Genomic DNA, 19,379 nt, shown 5'->3' with positions numbered 1-19,379 from the left:
ATTATTTATATTGTTTAATGCATATCATATAATTTAATTTAATTATGAGTGTAACATGATAAATAAGTTATAGATTAAACTTTACATATAATATATATGAGTAATTTAATTACAAAATATATAGAGTTCATAATATATGGTATACAAAATAAACCATAAATTAAATTTCATATAATATAATGTTTGTAAAGTCAATTTAGTTTAAAAGTCTATATTATGTATATAGTGTATATCATATAAGTTTTCTTAAAATTTTATTATAAATTAAATCGGATTAAATTTGGATGGTTAGATCAACTAATATAATCGATCGATTTGATTTAATTGACCTATTTGATTTGACTAATCAGTTTGATTTGAGCAGATAATCTGATATGATTTATCGGTATGGATCGAAAGAACGATTTGATTTAATTTATCGATTTGATTTGAAAAACATTTTAATTTGATTGATCATTCTAATTTAATAAAGTGATTTGATTTGATATATCAATTTGATTTAATTAAATGGTTTGATGTGATTAACCGGTTTAATCGATCGGTCTAATTCAATTTACATGGGCGAATGTAAATTTATATCCATATTTTTTTTAATCTAATATAAATAAAAAAATTAATTATATATATAAAAAATAGTAAATAAATTAATTACTATCCACATAACAAATAGTAAATTTTTTTAAAATTTTATAATATCGAATAGATGAGAGAGAATTTTAAAATGTACATATTGATTCAGGAAAATATTCACAAAAATAAGCCTATAAAATTAACTTATGAAATTATATATATATCTCCATCGATTCACATTAAATATAAATTTACTTGATTGCTCAAGTTTTTTTATATATATTACCCTTCACCTAGAATGTCTATACAAATAGGGTGTAAACTTAATTAATACTCTATTTATTGAACGGTAAATGAAAAAAAATATTTAATAAAATAATAAAATTATAAAATAACTCTTATTTTAAAAAACCTCCTCCATCGACTATTAATAAAAAAAATGGAATATCAAATTAAAATATTAATTCAAATAATTATAGTGAATTAATAGATATAAATAATTAAATTAAAATATTTAATTTTATTTAATTTTTAAAAAATCTCTCAAAACATTTCTTAATTAAGTTGACTACGTTTACAAGTAAGAAAGCACATAATAGAGGAGTGGGTAATCCCATGATGGGTAGTTTCTTCTAGCACAAGAGCTCATGGTATGGCTTTTTTCAATAGTCTAGCTTATGTGTATATATCTAAAATAAAGCAAAAAGTAATTAAGAGTAATTATGTGCATGATAATGATGATTAAAATCGTCATAATCACTATCCTCGTCAATGCCTATGTGATGGGAAAGAACAAATAATGTGGCTGTCAATGGGAGGAAGAGAAAAAAGAAAATAATAATAAATAATTTTTTTTTTATTAAAGAAAGGCATCTAAAAACAGTTAACACATCCTCTTCAATGAAGGGATTGAAGGGATATGTATATATATGAGTGGCCCTTCTTTCTCGATTGCATGACATAATATCTTCAGACGATGGACCCCAAAATCCTTCAATTCTTTTCAAACAACTAGAGAGATTGACACACGTGAGATCAGACACACAATTGAGAATCCTACACGCATGAAATTTTAACCAACAAATTTTGACTAAGGAGAGCTATGCTTGTCTGCGTTTGGCCTCCAAAACAACCAACAAACTCAGGCGTACCAATCCCATCAAGGCTGATATATCAACAGGAGAACCAACGGCAACAAGACAAGACACGTGGCCGACATGCATATCAATGGAAGGCCCTTATAGAAGGAGAATATACCTACATAGTGGGGAGAAGCATGATGAAGAGTTCCACAGGAGGATCTTTCTTTCATGGCCCCACATTTGACACTATTCTCTCTCTCTCTCTCTAAGCAAAGGAGGGGAGGGGTCACTCCTATGAGCACACTGCCCACTTGCATTTTGCATGCTTTTTGTGAATTCAATCATAGAGCACCAATTTGAAGCCAATTTTTTTTTATTAAATTGGAATTTTCAAGAAGTTTATCATAACATGGCTTTGATATATTACCATGTTGACTAATCCCAGCCAACCACTCTCTCTCTCTCTCTCTCTCTCTCTCTCCTGGAGTCTTGGTGAGACAGAGAGATAGAGAGACTCCTTTTTCAGTTGTTGTTGTGTGCCTCTCTAGTGGTAAACCCACAAAGCCTCTCTTGTTCTTTCTCTCTCTTTATCTCTCTTCAGGCTTACATGCATGAAACAATTAAGGCATTCCTTTTCGCCCATTTTGCTGGGATTTACATATCAGAAAGCTGGAGCTCTCCCATGTCTGCAGCTCTCTCTCAAATTCTTTGCAGCAACAAGGATTAATTAGCAGCTCTTTTCATTTGTAAATGGTACTCATCACCACACATACTTCTGGTAAGTTCTCTCTTTCCTTCTACAACAAAATATATGCTAGCTCATATATACATATGTTTATTCTCCATGGATTTTGCATTAGGGCTAATCTGTTGAAATTTGAGATAAATGGGGTGATTTGATTGACAGAAATCTGCTTGACCTGTTATTATTGTCTCCAACTCAAAGGCCAAGCACATAGGCTCAAGTTTCTTTTTTGTTCTTTTATATTCTGTCTTTCTTTTACAGAAGGATAAAAGAAATGTGAAAAAAGAAAGCTTTACCATGTGCTTTTATTTTTTTAAAAAAATGTCTTTTTTAGAAAAAATTCCATTAGCATATGGACAAGAAGAAAATTATAGAACATTTTGTAGGACCTTATTGGACAAGTTCTTTATCAATTTCAAAAGGGAATTTTAGCATAAGTGGCTTAATACCATAGGGTTTGGAATCCAATTATAGTCAAGTTTTGGAAGCCATTGATTCTGTTTTGCCATTCTTTTATGATTGTTTGATAAATATGGTTGTGGGATCCAAATATCTTTGAGAAAGAAATTCTTCTATTTTCCTCTTAAGAAGGAAATCCTTTCAAGAGCTTTTCTTCTCCAGTACTCGATGCTATGATACATTGGAACTAGTTTTTTGCTTGACAGACAACTAAGTTTAGATATCAACCAATCAATGGTGATAAAGGCATCTGGTCCAATATCACATTATCTATGGACCACCAAGAAATTGAGCTTCTCTCTCTTTCTTTTTTTTAAAAAAAAAATTTTTTTTTGCATAAAGAGAGGAATTCATGTTTACTTTATCTAATATGATTTTAACCCTAGGTAATTGATCCATCTATTTTATATTTTTCTTTTTCCTTAATTGGCTTAGCATTAGTCAATATAATAATCTTGCTTAAAGGAAATTCCATTTAACAAAATCTAGTGTTAAAGATATCAACATATCCTCTCACTCTTTTTTTGTTAGTAGTATTGTTATAATATTGGAATATTAATTTTGTATAGTAAAAAATAAGTAGCCAGTAGCCCTGATCGAGAATGGCTCTAATACCAATTATAACAGTTCGATTTAAATCAACTAAAATAACTTTTGAATTTATAAGTTAAATTATTTAATAATTTTTGTTAATTATTTATAAACTCATCAATTTTTCTGTAAATAATCAATACGAAATACTACACTTCTTTTCTTTAAAAAACATTTAATATCAATATATTATTACATTCATGGCTAAGTGATATTTTATGGTCCATGTCATTTTCTCCTAGATGTTAAAGGTATCCATGTTTCCATTGATTGACTTCAATTCATACCCACCAATCCATCTTTCTATAATCCCCTATTCCTTCATTATTTTTTTTTGAAAAAAAAAATAATTTATGAAATTGGATACCCATTTTGAGTATGTGAATTAGTTGACCTGTAAAAGATATTATCTGGCAATAAGCACTTTGCTTAAGCCTCTTTGATAGATTTGGCCTTTATCATCAAATGGTAAAGATTCATCACTATAATGCTTTTAAGCTTTGTACAGTTCTACTTCTACAAGCAAAGATACCAAAAAGCACTACAAAGTGGCGACACTCACAAACTCCTTTTATGAATCTGCCTGCTTTCTTTTGATTACAACTACAAAGGACAAGAATCTTTTCAGTGGTAACATGAATTATACGTATCTTTTAACTTTCTTTTCCTACTTTAATTTACTAAGAACAAGCTTTGAGGAGTTTGTGTAGTGTATCGTATTGATTATTTACTGAAAAATTGATAAATTTATAAATAGATAGCAAAAATTACTAAATAATTTGAACGAACTTTTTTTAAATTAAATAAAAAATAAATTTAAAATTTATTTAGATTAATTTGGGTCAGAGATTATAATTTAAGTAAAAAATATTTTTTTTAATTTTTTTTTCTTCTTTCCTTATTAGGTAATACTACTAAATTCACTATCTCTATCACTTGAATACGATGGAGTTGATGCTTTATGAGGAAAAAAAAAGAAAATGGTATCTTATATAGGCGTCTTGCATATGTAGAACTTATCATATACTTTAATTTACTTATAAAGCTTGGGTTATAATACAAAAATAATTAATGTATCAAGTAAAACTAATTTTAAGAATTAATTTGATTTAATTTTTAATGTTAAAATTAAGAAATTTCATTTTCTATTGTTTTGAAATTTTAAACTTCGTTTATTTCAGGAAATGTATAGAGTTATATTAACACTAATATTTATAAATTTCTTAATAATTTTTATTTTTAAATTATAATCAAATGATGAAAAGTAAATTATTTTATTATATAATAATTTTCATAAAAAATATATTCTATATAAAATATCTTCCATAAAAATATTTTTTAAATGCAAATTTTTTTAGCAAATAAATGAAGGTTAATTAGAAAATAAAGTTTTAATTATTTAAAATTTTGTTTAAAATCATTTTTAGTGTTGATTTTGTAATTCCAGCTATATTAATTTAGGTTTTCTTTTCTTTTTTTTTTCTTTTTTCTTTTTTTTTATTCCTAATCTTAGTAGTAGGATTAATTTAATAAAAATGCATCTAATCTCGGTATTTATTTGAGAGTTTTTTATTATTATTATTATTATTACAAATAATTAAAATTAAAACTTAAACTCCATTTGTTTTGCATAAAATATTTTTCGAATTCTCTAATATTTTGATTAATAAAAAATATTTTTATGTTTTGAGGAAAAATTAAATCATGTTTTAAAGATTAAGTTCTCATTTCAAAAGTGGAAAATTGTCACTTTTACTTGAAACTACTTATAATACCAACTTTATTAAATTTATACAGATGAGCATAATTGGATTTTTTTTTTTTTTTAATCAACCCATGAGTTCTAACTATTTTGTCTTATGATGCTTTGCTCAGTTGTTCAGTTCAAAGAAATATGTCAAGAAATATTAAATTTATGGATCATTTTGATTTAATTTTCATTGTAAAATTAAAAAGTTTAAATTTCTATTGTCTAGCATACATGATATATGTGTAGGGTCTACAAAGCAAAGAAACTTATACAGCTTCTTTTAACGACTCTTCTAGGATCTCCTTCACTACTGCTCTTATCTCCCTGATCGTCCTCTTCTTTTGCAGGTGAAAAACTAGATACCATCTTCTAATATCAATCCATAGAGGATTGTAAAAGGTGCTGAACAGGAAACAATGGTGAAGATTATGATGGAACCCTTGTTGGATGAAGAGTGAGGTAACAAGGCCTAATACATATCAACTCTTTGCCTTCAGCACTTGTCTTTGAAATCTAAAGCTGTAGAATGTAAAGTGCTTGGCTAGTTTCTGATAATTTCTTATTTTTCATCTTCCATTTCAGTTTCTTTTCTTTTTTTTTTTTTTTTTTCCGTTAAGTTTTATTTGTTTGTTTCCCAGATAGTTTTTCAAATTAGTTAACATTTGCTGAAAATTGTTTAATTTCTTTTCTCCTTGTTCTTCTCATCCTTGATTTTGCAAACTTCAACTTGAAACTCCAGCTGGTGAATTGCAGAAGGATGATTCAGCAAAAAAAAAAGAGTCCAGTTCTTGTTTCTTTCCCCAAGAAATAGAAGAAAGAGAGACAGACTTTACATCTGAGAAGTTTTTGGCCTCTTCTGTTGTTCTTGCTTCTTTTCTTGTCCAACCAGGCCATTTGGATTTTGTTCTAAATGGAAAGAAAGATCTATATTTAGTGAAATACGGTTTCTGCTGAAACTAATTAAGCCATTTTTTTAATATAATAAATTTATGGCATTATCTGCTAATTATGTACAACTTATTTGCTGCTTTAATAATTAATTTATTTATAGTAAAGTCATACTGTATTTTCTCTTCAGTTGTTTCATTCTGGTACTACAGCTTCAAAGTTTCCTGTGAAAAGTGCTACCATTTTGAAATGTCTACTTCCTTTTAATCTCTGCATAACCTGATTTCTTTCAGGTAAGATATTGTAAGGGCATGTTCCACTGTCCTGAAGTGAAAATTACTTGTCAACTTGGGGGTAAAGTACAAGAAAACTGCAAAAATGAAGTTCATGAAAATTGGAACACGGCCGGATATCTTCTACACAGAAGAGGCTACAAGGTGATGTGCTTGCTTAATATCATTGAAAATCTTGCATATGAATTGTATCTCATGGTGTTTATTTTGCAATGCAGGTCTGTGATTTCGGATCTACCATGTGATCTTGTCATACAGATCAACAACATTACCTATCTTCTCCATAAGGTATGAGAGTGATCATTCTATGGATGATTCTTATTCCGGCTCTTCATAACTCAATTGATTGTTATTGATTTTGTTGTTACTTAGTTGCAGTTTCCACTTCTACCAAAGTGTGGCCTTTTACAAAGACTATGTTCAAATTCCGATGATTCAAGCACCATTACATTAGAGCTTCATGACATTCCTGGGGGAGAAGAAGCTTTTGAGCTGTGTGCCAAGTTTTGCTATGGCATAACAATCAATGTCAGTGCACATAATTTTGTCCCTGCTTTTTGTGCAGCCAAGTTCCTTCAAATGACTGAATCAGTTGAGAAGGGAAATTTTGTTCTGAAACTCGAGGCCTTTTTCAATTCGTGCATACTCGAAGGTTGGAAGGATTCCATTGTCACTCTACAGACCACTGCCAAGTTGACTGAGTGGTCGGAGAACCTTGGAATCATCAGAAAATGTATCGATTCAATCGTCGAAAAAATCCCTACCCCACCAGCGAAGGTTGATTCAGTTACTTATATAATGAATAGCTTACAAGAAAGACATTATGTGTTTCATTAGTCACTAAAGCTTTGCAGGAAAATGACTATTTTCTGCAGGTCACATGGTCCTACACTTATACTAGGCCAGGATACAAAAAGACCCAGCAGTCTGCCCCAAGGGATTGGTGGACAGAGGACATATCTGACCTTGATATAGATCTCTTTAGATGCATAATCACTGCCATCAGATCAACATATATACTGCCACCACAGCTTATAGGTGAAGCATTGCACGTATACGCTTCCCGTTGGTTACCAGACACTACAAGGACTAGATCCCCAGAGAGTTCAATGTCTCAAACTGATGATGTTACAGAAAAGAATAGAAGAATTCTTGAAGCTATTGTGAGTATGATTCCAGCAGACAAAGGATCAGTTTCAGTTGGTTTCTTGCTTAGACTTCTTAGCATTGCAAACTACCTAGGAGCATCCCCAGTTGTGAAGACAGAACTCATAAGGAAATCTAGTCTGCAAATAGAGGAGGCAACAGTGAGCGATTTGGTCTTTCCTTCACGCGCATCCTCTAGCCAGCATGTTTATGATATTGATTTGGTTGTGCAAGTGATAGAAAGTTTCTTGATGAGATGGAGAAGACAAACCCCTGAAACTGTGGAAAATACTCAACTTCTTAGAGCAATTAGAAAGACTGGAAAGCTCATTGACACTTATCTGCAAGTTGTTGCAAGAGACAAGAACATGCCTGTGCCAAAAGTAGTATCACTTGTTGAAGCTTTGCCAGATATTGCCAGGAAAGATCATGATGACCTTTACAAGGCCATCAACATTTATCTCAAGGTAAGATACTCAAAACCCATATGAGATATTAGATGTGTGATTCCAAATTCAAGTATTGTTCATTCATTTAAAAACAGGAGCATCCTGATTTAAGCAAGGCAGACAAGAAGCGACTCTGCAGAAGTCTAGACTGCCAAAAGTTGTCTCCAGAAGTGCGAGCCCACGCAGTGAAGAACGAGCGGCTTCCATTGAGAACAGTTGTTCAAGTTCTCTTCTTTGAACAAGATAAAGGTTCCAGGACAACTGATCCCAGAATGCTAACCCAGGAGTTATTCTCCAGAGGGAAACAGATGCCAATACCAGTAGACGACCTAAACAAGCTACATTTAGGAGGAGATGAGCAATCTGTCAGGACAGATGGAACGAGAAGAACTCCAGTGCCTGAAAGCAGCAGCAGAGATTATCGAAAAAAGAAGAGATCAGACAGAAACTCACAGCAGCTTGAACCTGAAATAGAGGAAGTAGAGGGCAAGAAGGGGAAGGATGCTAGAGAAGAAGGAAGTTCTGGAAGCAAGTTAGATCCCAAGAAAATAATACAAAGCAGAAGTAGATCAGACCATGGACGTGATAAAGGTAGAGACAGGTAGCGAAATGAAGAGCAAAACCCATTTGTCTCTTTGTTTTGTACTGGTGTAATTCTGTTCTTTCTGTAAGAAAGGTTAAATTTTCGAACTAGTTTCCTCATTTGCGTCGGTATATAGAGTAATTTAGACCCTTTGGTAGCTTAAAGTTTTATTTATTTATTTTGATCTTCTTGTAGTATGTTCATCAAATCGTCTGCTTAAGGGTCGGACCTATAATGATAGTTACTTTCATCTTTTTTGTGAAGTAAAAAGTTGTTGGAAAGTAGGAAAATTAGAAATTCCATATACTTGGGAACAGATAAAAAAAAATTTGTTTAAAATAGAGGACTCAACTATTCTCATTGCCATTTCAGTTTTATTATAATAGCTAGACGTTTGCCCGCACAAAGTGTGAATATTAAAATTTTTTATTTTATTATTGTATAATGTTATTTTATAAATTAATATTTCTTTTCATATAATTTATTCCGTCTAGAAAGAGAAGCAAAATATTACCTCTCAAATTTTAAATTCAAAATAGTAATAAGCTCAAATACACTTAAACTCAATTGCAACTAAGAACATTAAATATATTAGTACTTATTATTGTATATTATTAATATCAATAATAAATTCTATTCAACAAACTATACTCTTACGAAAATAAAGTTTACGAAATTCCAACGGCGGTGGATGGCAGTAATGGTAGTGGTAGTTGTAGTGGAGAAGGAGAATTACTTGCTTTATCACAATACCTTCTAAGTATATCAATTTTTTGAGTGGTAAAATCTAATATATTAATCATGTTAGGCGAAAACTATTTTGTAATAGTATGAATCGCTTCACAACAACCATAATATAAATATATTTGCTACTGAGAAAGAATAAAATGATCTCTCCAAAATATTTAGGTGACTCATCATCCAACTTTAATCTAGCTAAAAGCATTGAGTTGGCTGTCGAGGGTTATGTAATCATACCTCCCATGCTAGATGGTAAAAAAATAATAAGAAAGAAAAGTTTCAAAACACATGGAAAAGAAATTGTGCTAATGACTTTTATATAGAATAGACAATGAATGTTATATTTTTGTGGAAAGTGAAGAGACTAAAATTATTACTATCATTAATATAATAAATTGTAGTATTTTAGGTTCATTAATTTGGTTGTTTAATATTTGTAAGTCTTAATTTAGAATATTAGAATCACAATTTTACTTTATATTATACATTAATTATTTATATTTATTAACTTTTTATAGTTATTTGAATTGTGGAAAGTGAAGAGGCTAGAATTATTTCAATCATTCATATAATGAATTGTAGTAATTTAAGTGATGTGCAAAATTTGCAAGTGCACGGAATTATTTCAAGTAATAAAGTAATGAGTGAGCATCGTCTCCATAGGGATTGGGATTAAATACCAAAATTTTATACTAATTTTATTAATATTTAGACTATCAAAATGGAGTGAGAATAAATTAATTAAACTAAAATTTAATAAATTAAAATAAAATAAAAAGTATGCATTAAAGAATTAAGAACTCAAGAAAATAGATATATTTACTTCACTTAATCCAATATCAAATTCAACACTTATCTTTAATTATCAAATTAATTATTAATGTACGGAAAGCATAATTCTAATCTATTTAATACCTTTTTTCAAGTTGTATTAAAAATACTAATTAAACCATAAACCCTATTTTTTAATAGTGGCATAAACTTTAATTAGTCCATTAAGTATAAATTATAATTAATTTTAAATCCAAGGTTTTAACTATATTGCTCCCACTCAAATTAAAATCCTCCAGATATCTATTATTTTAACTCGATTCATAACATTGCCTCCCAGTACTCACTATAAATCAAATCATTCAAGCAACATAATAGATTTCAAAGGCATTAAGCACAATAATAAATATTTGCATTAATAAGGAAAATTAATACATAAGTCCAAAATATAATAAGGGTTCAAGCTATATCAAATGCTTTAAATTAAAAGTTAAACATGCATGAGATCAAAATTACTAACAAAAATTATAAAATTTACAACTATCTCTATAACAAAATACAAAATAATATTAACAAAATAGAGTTTAAGTGAGAAGAAAAAAAAATTCTAATGGAGGAAAGCAAGCTTAAATCTCTTTAACCAATTGCCCCTCTTTCCATGAAGCACATTTCTATTCTAATGGGGGAAAGCAAGCTTAAATCTCTTTAACCAATTGCCCCTCTTTCCATACATTTCTTCTCCCTTGTTGTAGAGAATGGCTATTGAAAAATGAGTTGTGGGAGGCTTCTAAGGTGGCTCTCCCTTGTTAATGAGAGAAAATAGGATTTTTATAGTGTTTTGATGTTTAACCTATGGTTTGATAGCCAAAATAAGAGAGAAATTGGGTCTTTGTAGTGTCTCACGGCTAGGCCGTGCGTGAGGAGCCTTTCTCATGGCTTAGCCGTGAGAACTACTGTCCATTTGGGCACAAAAGCATATCTCACGGCTAGACTGTGAGATTTGGTCATTTCTCACAATCAGGCCATGAGGCATTATGACCTTATTTTTCCCTTCTAGCCATTGCTCCTCATAGCTTGGTTGTGAGGTTTGGTTTATTCTCATGACCTAACCATGAGACGTTCTGCCTCTTTGACCTCCAAAATCTTCAAAATAACCCTAATTTCACCTAGGAATAAAGAAAATTAATAAAAGCTACAAATTTTGAAATTAATATATCTATCAAATAAAAATTGCTATAAAAATATAGAAAATGACTATAAAATTGTATTTAAATATGCTAAAAATAAGTATAAAAATTCATCATATCAAATATCCCCAAACTTGCCTTTTGTTTATCCTCAAGCAAAAATAAAATCAAAAAGATTGAAAAGGGGCTATTCCAAAAGTGCAACACTAAAGATAATACAATTTTATGAAAGGGCTACAACCATCAATGTATTAATGATCTGGACATAAAGGCATCATTTCTCATCCCAATCACAATATAGCTCAATACATTAACCTACAATTGAATGCAAATTCATAACTAATTGTTCAAAAATCTGATAATACCTAAACATATATCTCATACAACCAATAGTTATGTGATGGGCGTTGAAACCACCAAAAATAAATTCCAGCTTTAAAACAAAACTTGTGATAATGGTAAGTAGGGTCGATCCCACAGAGACTGATAAGTAAATTAATTTTATTGAATGAATAGAAATAAAATAAAATAAAATAAAATAAAATGAGGGAGGTTTTGAATGTAGAGAAATAAATAAAATCAATTCAAAGAAAGAAGCAATTAAATTGATGAGAAAGAATCAAGATGAGAAACATTCAGTTAAAGGAACAATTTTAGTTTCAGCTTTTGTTGGTTGATTATAGATATAAAATAATCTCAATTTAATTATTGATAAAACAGTTATAGGTATTGAAGACGCTTTAGATATCCAATCCTTTCTTAGATTTTAAACTAATTAAGAGACGCTTATTAATTAGCTCTAACTCTTGGACAACTGTAGGAGACACTCCTAGGATTTAATCCAATTATTGCATTAAGAATTAAAATGACCTGATTCTAACTAACAAGCGCGAAATGCTCTGTTCATTTAAGTTAGATTATATTATTCCTTAGGAATGTCTTATGCAACCTAATTCACTACTTATTTCAGTTTAGCTAAATAATTACGGATTTAATTAACCTGAATAGCAATATATCATTCTATCAATTGAGCAATGGTGCCTTAATGTAACAACTAATAGAATAATAGTAAGCAATAAACACATGAATAATATAAATATAAAAAATAATTGAAGAAACAATAGAATCACATAAATCTTACAACCAATTGAACTGAAACTTTAATTATCCTTTTACTGAAAAGAAGAAACTTAGCCACATATGTTCATGGCTAAGAATGGGAGATGAAAGATGAGATGAGATATCAGATACATCAGAATGTCCTCTTTTTATAGTGCTAAGAGTCTTAACTTAACCTAAATACAAATAGCTAAAATCAAATTCGAGTACATCTTGGCAGATGAGAGTTATCTGTTTGTTTCTCGAATTTGAGACTAGACTCTGTTCGTCAAGTATGTTATGCCCATAACGTAGTCCATAACACAGTTCATCTGAAACTTAGAGTTCAAGTATGACTTTATTCCTTATCCTTTTATGAATTTGGTTATGACCACGTTTGATCTCAGAATGTAGAGTTCAAATTGGATTTTTCTCTTGCTATTCTCCAATCCTACCAAGATAACAAAATTTAAACGAATCAACATATTTTAAACGAAATCAAACTCATATCTAAGTATTTTAGAATACTAAAACTACATAATTGTGCATATTATCAATTCCCCCACACTTAGATTAGACTTGTCCTCAAGTATGTACTCATTAGTCAGAAAAGACTCACTAAAGCTACCCATAGTCAATGACTCACAAAATTAATATAACTTACTTCAAGCAACCAGCATATCATAGCAAAATCTCATCAATGTATACAAATCATAAAAGAAATACCAACACAATCTTCAAAACTGAAATGCAGCAAACTCATTCTTAATATGTGACCATACAATTAAGTTCAATCAAATTCTTAAGTTAGTGCATAAAGAAACATATACCCAATCAACCAAGAAAGGCTAGCAAGGTCCAAAAAGGAAAAGGAAGAGAAAGAAATACTTGAAACCTTTCGCAAGGTGGAAATAAACATACCTTTGCTGGATATCGTCAAACAAATACCTCGCTACGCAAAATTCGTAAAGGAACTATGCACCAACTGCAGGAGACTTGCTGAACATAAGAAGGTGAGTGTAGGAGAATGTGTCTCGGCTGCCATCCAAAGAAAACTTCAGGCCAATTTCAAAGACCAAAGAATGTTTGTTGTTTCATGCAAGATAGGTAACGTGGGTATAAAGAAAGTCATGTGTAATCTTGAGGCATCGATCAACATTACGCCTCTCTCCATCTATGACTCATTAAATGCAGGAACGCTGAAAAACACTAGTATTGTCATTCAGTTGGCTGACAAGTCTATTGTCTATCCAAAAGGCATCTTAGAAGACATTTTGATGCAGATGGATCAGCTAGTTTTTCCAGCAGATTTTTATGTGATTGACATGGAGAAGGATAAGAGTAATACCACATCAGACATCTTACTCGGGAAACCCTTTCTGAGCACTGCCAGGACAAAGATAGATGTGCACGATGGCACATTAACCATAGAATTTGAAGAGGAAGTAATCAAATTTAATATTTATGATGCAATGAAATTCCCTAATGATATATCTCCTGTATATGGTTTAAATGTTATTGATTGCTTAAGTTAAGAAATTTTTGAAATATATCAAGATCACAAACTAAACGCTGATCTATGCTGGAACCCCAATCAAGAAAGTGAGGAGGGCAGGAGAAGCATGGATGAAGTAGAAAAATGGGAGACAACATGCAACCTAGAAGTTACAAAAGACTAAATTCGTACCAGTTTGACTGCCGATTTGCCCAAATCAAACGATAGACTACCACCATCAGTCCAGAAAGCCCTGGAGCTTGAACTGAAGCCTCTACCATGTCATCTGAAGTATGTTTATTTTTGGACAGACAGGATACTACCTGTCATAGTGTCAAACCAGCTAAGCCACCATAAGGAAGAGAGCCTCATACAAGTATTAAAGAAACACATGAAAGCTATAGGGTGGACCATAGCAAACATAAAGGGCATCTCCCCATCCACCTGCATGCACATAATTCTAATGGAAGAAGATAGCAGACCTGTTCATGATGCTAAGAGGAGATTAAACCCACCAATGATGGAAGTTGTTAAGAAAGAGATAGTCAAACTTCTAGATGCTAGAGTCATCTACCCAATCTCTGGCAGCTAATGAGTAAGTCCTGTCCATGTAGTCCCAAAGAAGACCAAAATTACCATTGTTCCAAATACTGAAGGAGAACTTGTATCCACTCTAGTACAAAATGGGTGGAGAGTATGCATTGACTACAGAAAGCTTAATGCAACAACCAGGAAAGATCACTTCCCTTTGCCCTTCATTGACCAAATGCTTAAGAAACTTGCGGGCAAATTACATTACTGCTGCTTGGATAAGTATCCGGGGTTTTACCAAATCCCTGTGGATTTAGAAGATCAGGAAAAGACAACATTCACTTGCCCTTTTGGTACTTTCGCATTTAGAAGAATGTCATTCGGTCTATGCAATGCTTTAGCCACTTTCCAATGTTGCATGATGAGCATATTTTCTGATTATATAGAGAAGATCATTGAAGTCATTATGGACGACTTCACGGTGTACGGTAATTCTTTTAATGAATGCCTTGCTAATCTGGAAAAAATTCTTAAAAGGTGTTTGGAATCAAATCTAGTTTTAAACTATGAAAAATGTCACTTCATGCTTAACAAAGGTTTGATTTTGGAACACGTTATTTCTGCCAAAGGAATAGAAGTGAACAAAGCCAAAATTGATACGATAAAGAATCTGTTGTATCCCATGAATATACGGGAAATCCGTTCTTTTCTTGGCCATGTAGGATTCTATAGAAGATTCATCAAGGATTTCTCCAAAATTACATAACCATTAAGCAGATTATTTCAGCAAGAAGTGACTTTTGATTTTGATGAAGATTGCAAGATAGCTTTTGATTTGATTAGAGAGATGCTAGTGATAGCCCCCATCATCCAAACTCCTAACTGGGATTGCCCTTTGAGATAATGTGTGATGCCAGCAATTACGCTGTAGGGGCAGTGTTAGGACAGCGAGTTGGTAATATTCCTCATGTTATTCACTATGCGTCCCGTACCCTAGATGCTATGCAGTGCAATTATTCAACGACGGAAAAAGAACTCCTGGCTGTAGTGTTTGCTCTGGAAAAGTTTCGTTCATACCTTCTTGGCACAAAAGTAATCATTTATTCAAATCATGCAATATTGTAATACTTGATCAAGAAAAAGGAGGCAAAATTGAGACTCATATGCTAGATACTACTCTTGAAAGAATTTAATCTAGAGGTCCGAGACAAAAAGAGAAAAGAAAACCTTGTGGCTGATCACTTAAGCCGCCGTCCCATAGAACTGGAGCCATGCCCAATCAATGAAGATTTTTGGTTAGGTGCTCTAAACTAAACCCAATATTATATATCCAAAAATTATATCCAAACCTCATATCATGCTTCCACACACGTTTTGAATCCCTTAAAAAGACCCAAACTAAATCTTAAACAAGGTTTTTCAACTTGAATCTCTTTAATATCCTAAGCAAATCTCTAGTCATTAAGGAAATAATTTGACAAACATGGAATCCTACAATAGTGCAACTACTTAATAGAAGAGGACATAGAGTTCTATATGGATTGTATATCCAAACCGGTAAATGACTCCTAGCCCATCTCTAATAGGACAATGCAGGACTGAGATGGATTCCACAAGAAAATATAGTCCTAGGAGGATTTAACTAACTGAGTTATATAAGGGCATCTCCAAGTATGTATCTAATACGATTATCCTCCTAAACTTTATTATGAGATTTCCTATAGATCACCTGCTGACTTGGGCATCAAAGAGTGCTGACAATCAACTACCTAATGTTCTCTTATCTTACAGATCTAAACCCGACATCAGACCCATGAAGAAGATCATGGGAACATAAATGGCATAGTTTTCTCATCTCATGGATAGGAATGCAATATTGAGAGGTTTCAGATAAGGAAGAACTTTTCCAAAGAGTTCAAAGGATAAGAAGGGAAATGGTCTAGATTCTAAGTTGATAGTAATAATGAAAACATACTTTAGTGGATGTGTATGACTCTTTTGACTTCATTTTAGAACTTTAACTTTAAAGTGTGATAGATGCTTTTGGTTTGGACTATGGTCTTAGATGGATATTGATACAAGCCTTAGCTGAATCCAACTTGAAGTAAAACTCAGATTATTCGGCCGTGGAAGTATCGTCCATCAATCATACTCAAACACACTTGAATAATGTTCACAACAAGTCAACAACACAAATAAGGATAACACTTGAGAATGGAAATACTTTAATTAACACTATGAATATGAAAGTAAAGATACAATTGAGTTAATGGCACTTGAAACACAAAAGAAACCTGTGTTGGAGTTTCTCAAGTATAAGTTTAAGATATTATAAGTGACAAACTTATAATAAATCCAAGTTCTAGGTGGAACTTAGCAAAGAAAATAACTTCATAATGAGTAAAATGGTCTAAGCCTCACAAGACCTCCTTCAATGGAGTTTTTCTCTCAACTTTTCTGTTCTGAAAATCTAAAACTACTAGAGAGAAAAAGTGATTATGAGGGATTCTACCAAGGCATGTTTCAAAATGTTGGTCCTTGCTTTGGTTGGACAATTAAAGTTTACTTACAAAAAAAGTTTAAATAACTAACTATAAAAAGAAATAGTCAATTCCAGCAAGTAAAGTGCCAATCTCTGAAAAGTGTATTGGCCAAATATGAAATGAATGTTTTTTTCAAATCTACCATAAAAAGTGGTCGATAGCATTCATCTTCTGTCTCTTGGAAAATAAGTGCACAATAGATGATTGGTGAGGACCTTCAAGGCTGCCAATGATGTATCCAAGTCACCTTAACTTTGGCTGCCACATCACCTCCTTCTTGGCATGCCACATAGCCTTTTGCTTAATGCTCCATCACCATTGTTTGCAATGCTTTATCTCTAGATCTCGTGATAGCTCCTTTGAATTTGTGAAGCTTCAGTGTCCCACATGATGTTCTCATGATCCCCTCCTTCTTGAGAAGAATTCGTCCTCGAATTTGAATTCCTAATAGATAGAAGTCTTGAAGGTATCTCATTAGGAAATACATTATCATGTTCTGCATAAGAAAAACATCACCATTAGGAAGAGAATGTAAAGGTTAGCAAGAGTCATGTATGACTCAGAATACAAAAGCAAAATATAGGTCTCCTCAAATACAAGGTCTCCCTCACTCCCCCATCTATTGCATACAAGAACTCTTTTTTTCTTTACTCTCTTTTTGCCTTAAATCTAGTCCCTCCTTCTTAGGCTCCTTCCTCTTTTTTTCAACTCTTTTTTTCTCTCTACTATGTTCAGCCTCTCCTTATTGTTCAACGTATTCTTTTTCACTTCACTCATGGATTTGTGTATGTTGATTTAGTCTCGATGGACTTGAGATGAAGTCAAAGGAAGTAGCTTGATCTTTCGGCCATCCTTTATAAAAGATATAGTATTGCTTCGCTCCTCATGTGTAGCATGCATACCAAATAGCCATGGGCTCCCAAGCAATAAATGAGTGGCTTGCATAAGGATTACATAATAATACACCTCATCTTTGTACTTCCTTATAGAAAATGGCGCAACCACTTGTTTAGTGACTTTCACCTTTGCACAATTATTCAGCCATTGTAACCTATATGGCTTTGGGTGCTTGAATGTAGGTCTCCTCAATTTCTCCACCATAAGCTCACTAGCTACATTGCAACAACTTCTACTATCAATAATTACACTGTAACGACTCGAAATTCGGACCGCTACCGGCGCTAGGATCCAGATCGGCTTAAGGCCGCCGGGACCCGTAGCAAGCCTGACATGCAACCTGTAAACCTGTTTAATCCCATACATGATCAACAATTATACATAAAAATTAAAACTTTTCTTTCATACATTCTATCATACACCAAACTCAACCTGTGCATGCACTGAACACATACATAATCATAAACTTGACCCCTCTGTGGGATCTCGTCAATGCCCCCAGTGGGTGGCATAACAAGTGTTGAGTTTGCTAAACATGGACATTTATAACATTAAGATCATGTATCAAAAAGGGATTACAATATACTAGGGTCAAGCACACTTCTAACCTCAGTATCATTACATTACATATCTATACATCATTATACAAACTGTCGTGTCCATTTTCTAACTATTACATACATAAGACTTCATTACTCTTCTTGACTTCTCTGTCTAACCCGTACCTGCAAACCTGGGGAATTTGGGAGAGGGGTGAGCTACTAGAGCCCAGTGAGCAGAATAGTAAAGCGTTTAAAACATATGATAACATGAAATGCATCACATCACAACTAATCATATCAAGGATGAACTTGTCACCATTTAGCCCTCTACAATTTCCAATCATGCCAGGGGCGTAGTGCAGGCTACACCTGGTCTTTCTCTTATACATAACATAACATAACATACATAATCCATGATGCCGGGGGCGTAGTGCAGGCCACTTCCGGTCTTTCTCTTACATAGTGCCAGGGGCGTAGTGCAGGCCACACCTGGACTTCCATATCATATCATCACGTCATAACATATGAGGGCTAATGGATCATTCAACATTCATCCACATAAGCAACATATTATGCAATACAACATATTCGTGATTTCTAATGCAAGCATCCTAAAATATCACATGGCATCCGTGATGCATGAACATGCTCAAAACTGATTTATTTATTTATTTAAAAGCATAAGAGTCATTCCACTCACCTCTGGCTAGCTCTGACACTGACTGAAGCAGCTGACTCACTGCTGAGGTCCTCGGTTCCTCGGGTCCGAACCTCTTGAAGATCGAGGGAGAGACGTCCTAAACTCGGAGGTGGGAGATTTTGAGTTCTTGAACCTCAAAGCTCCAAAACTTGCTTTAAACTCGAAAATCTTCAAAACAAAGCAAAAACTTGTGAAAATCTTGAAAGATTTGAAGGAAAAACTCAAGGATTGATGAGGAACGGCGGAGAGCTCACCTTGGCCGAAAATGGGGAGAAAAACTCGCCCGTTTTCGGCTAAGGGACCCTTTTATAGTGGCTG

The 19,379-nt window shown here is 32.6% G+C and overlaps 1 protein-coding gene across 5 annotated transcripts; it reads left to right on the top strand.

The window, feature by feature from the left end:
• Positions 1-1,972: 1,972 nt before the first annotated feature.
• Positions 1,973-8,846, top strand: LOC110621176 (BTB/POZ domain-containing protein At5g47800). Of its 5 annotated transcripts, none has more exons than XM_021765320.2 (8): positions 1,973-2,430; positions 3,956-4,077; positions 5,545-5,656; positions 6,379-6,522; positions 6,597-6,666; positions 6,751-7,155; positions 7,254-7,991; positions 8,069-8,846. In XM_021765320.2, exons 4-8 carry the CDS (start codon positions 6,464-6,466, stop codon positions 8,576-8,578), a joined length of 1,782 nt encoding a protein of 593 aa, XP_021621012.1. In that variant the 5' UTR covers positions 1,973-2,430; positions 3,956-4,077; positions 5,545-5,656; positions 6,379-6,463; the 3' UTR covers positions 8,579-8,846. The 5 variants fall into 5 exon arrangements, with proteins under 5 accessions (XP_021621012.1, XP_021621013.1, XP_021621011.1 ...); XM_021765321.2 differs by having other exon boundaries at positions 3,946-4,077; XM_021765323.2 differs by having other exon boundaries at positions 1,977-2,430; positions 6,757-7,155.
• The last annotated feature ends 10,533 nt before the right edge of the window (positions 8,847-19,379 follow it).

The sequence above is a fragment of the Manihot esculenta genome, chromosome 8, assembly GCF_001659605.2.
Source record: "Manihot esculenta cultivar AM560-2 chromosome 8, M.esculenta_v8, whole genome shotgun sequence".
Classification (NCBI taxonomy): Eukaryota; Viridiplantae; Streptophyta; class Magnoliopsida; order Malpighiales; family Euphorbiaceae; genus Manihot; species Manihot esculenta.
The sequence above is the reverse complement of the archived record's forward strand: the minus strand, read 5'-3'. Positions and strand labels throughout refer to the sequence as shown.

Excerpts from the sequence above, each read along its gene's own strand:
- LOC110621176 (XM_021765319.2), top strand. The coding sequence starts at position 6,464 with ATGAAGTTCATGAAAATTGGAACACGGCCGGATATCTTCTACACAGAA. Across the intron at positions 6,523-6,596 it reads TACACAGAAGAGGCTACAAG|GTCTGTGATTTCGGATCTAC; the intron begins GTGATGTGCTTG and ends TTTGCAATGCAG. Across the intron at positions 6,667-6,750 it reads TTACCTATCTTCTCCATAAG|TTGCAGTTTCCACTTCTACC; the intron begins GTATGAGAGTGA and ends GTTGTTACTTAG.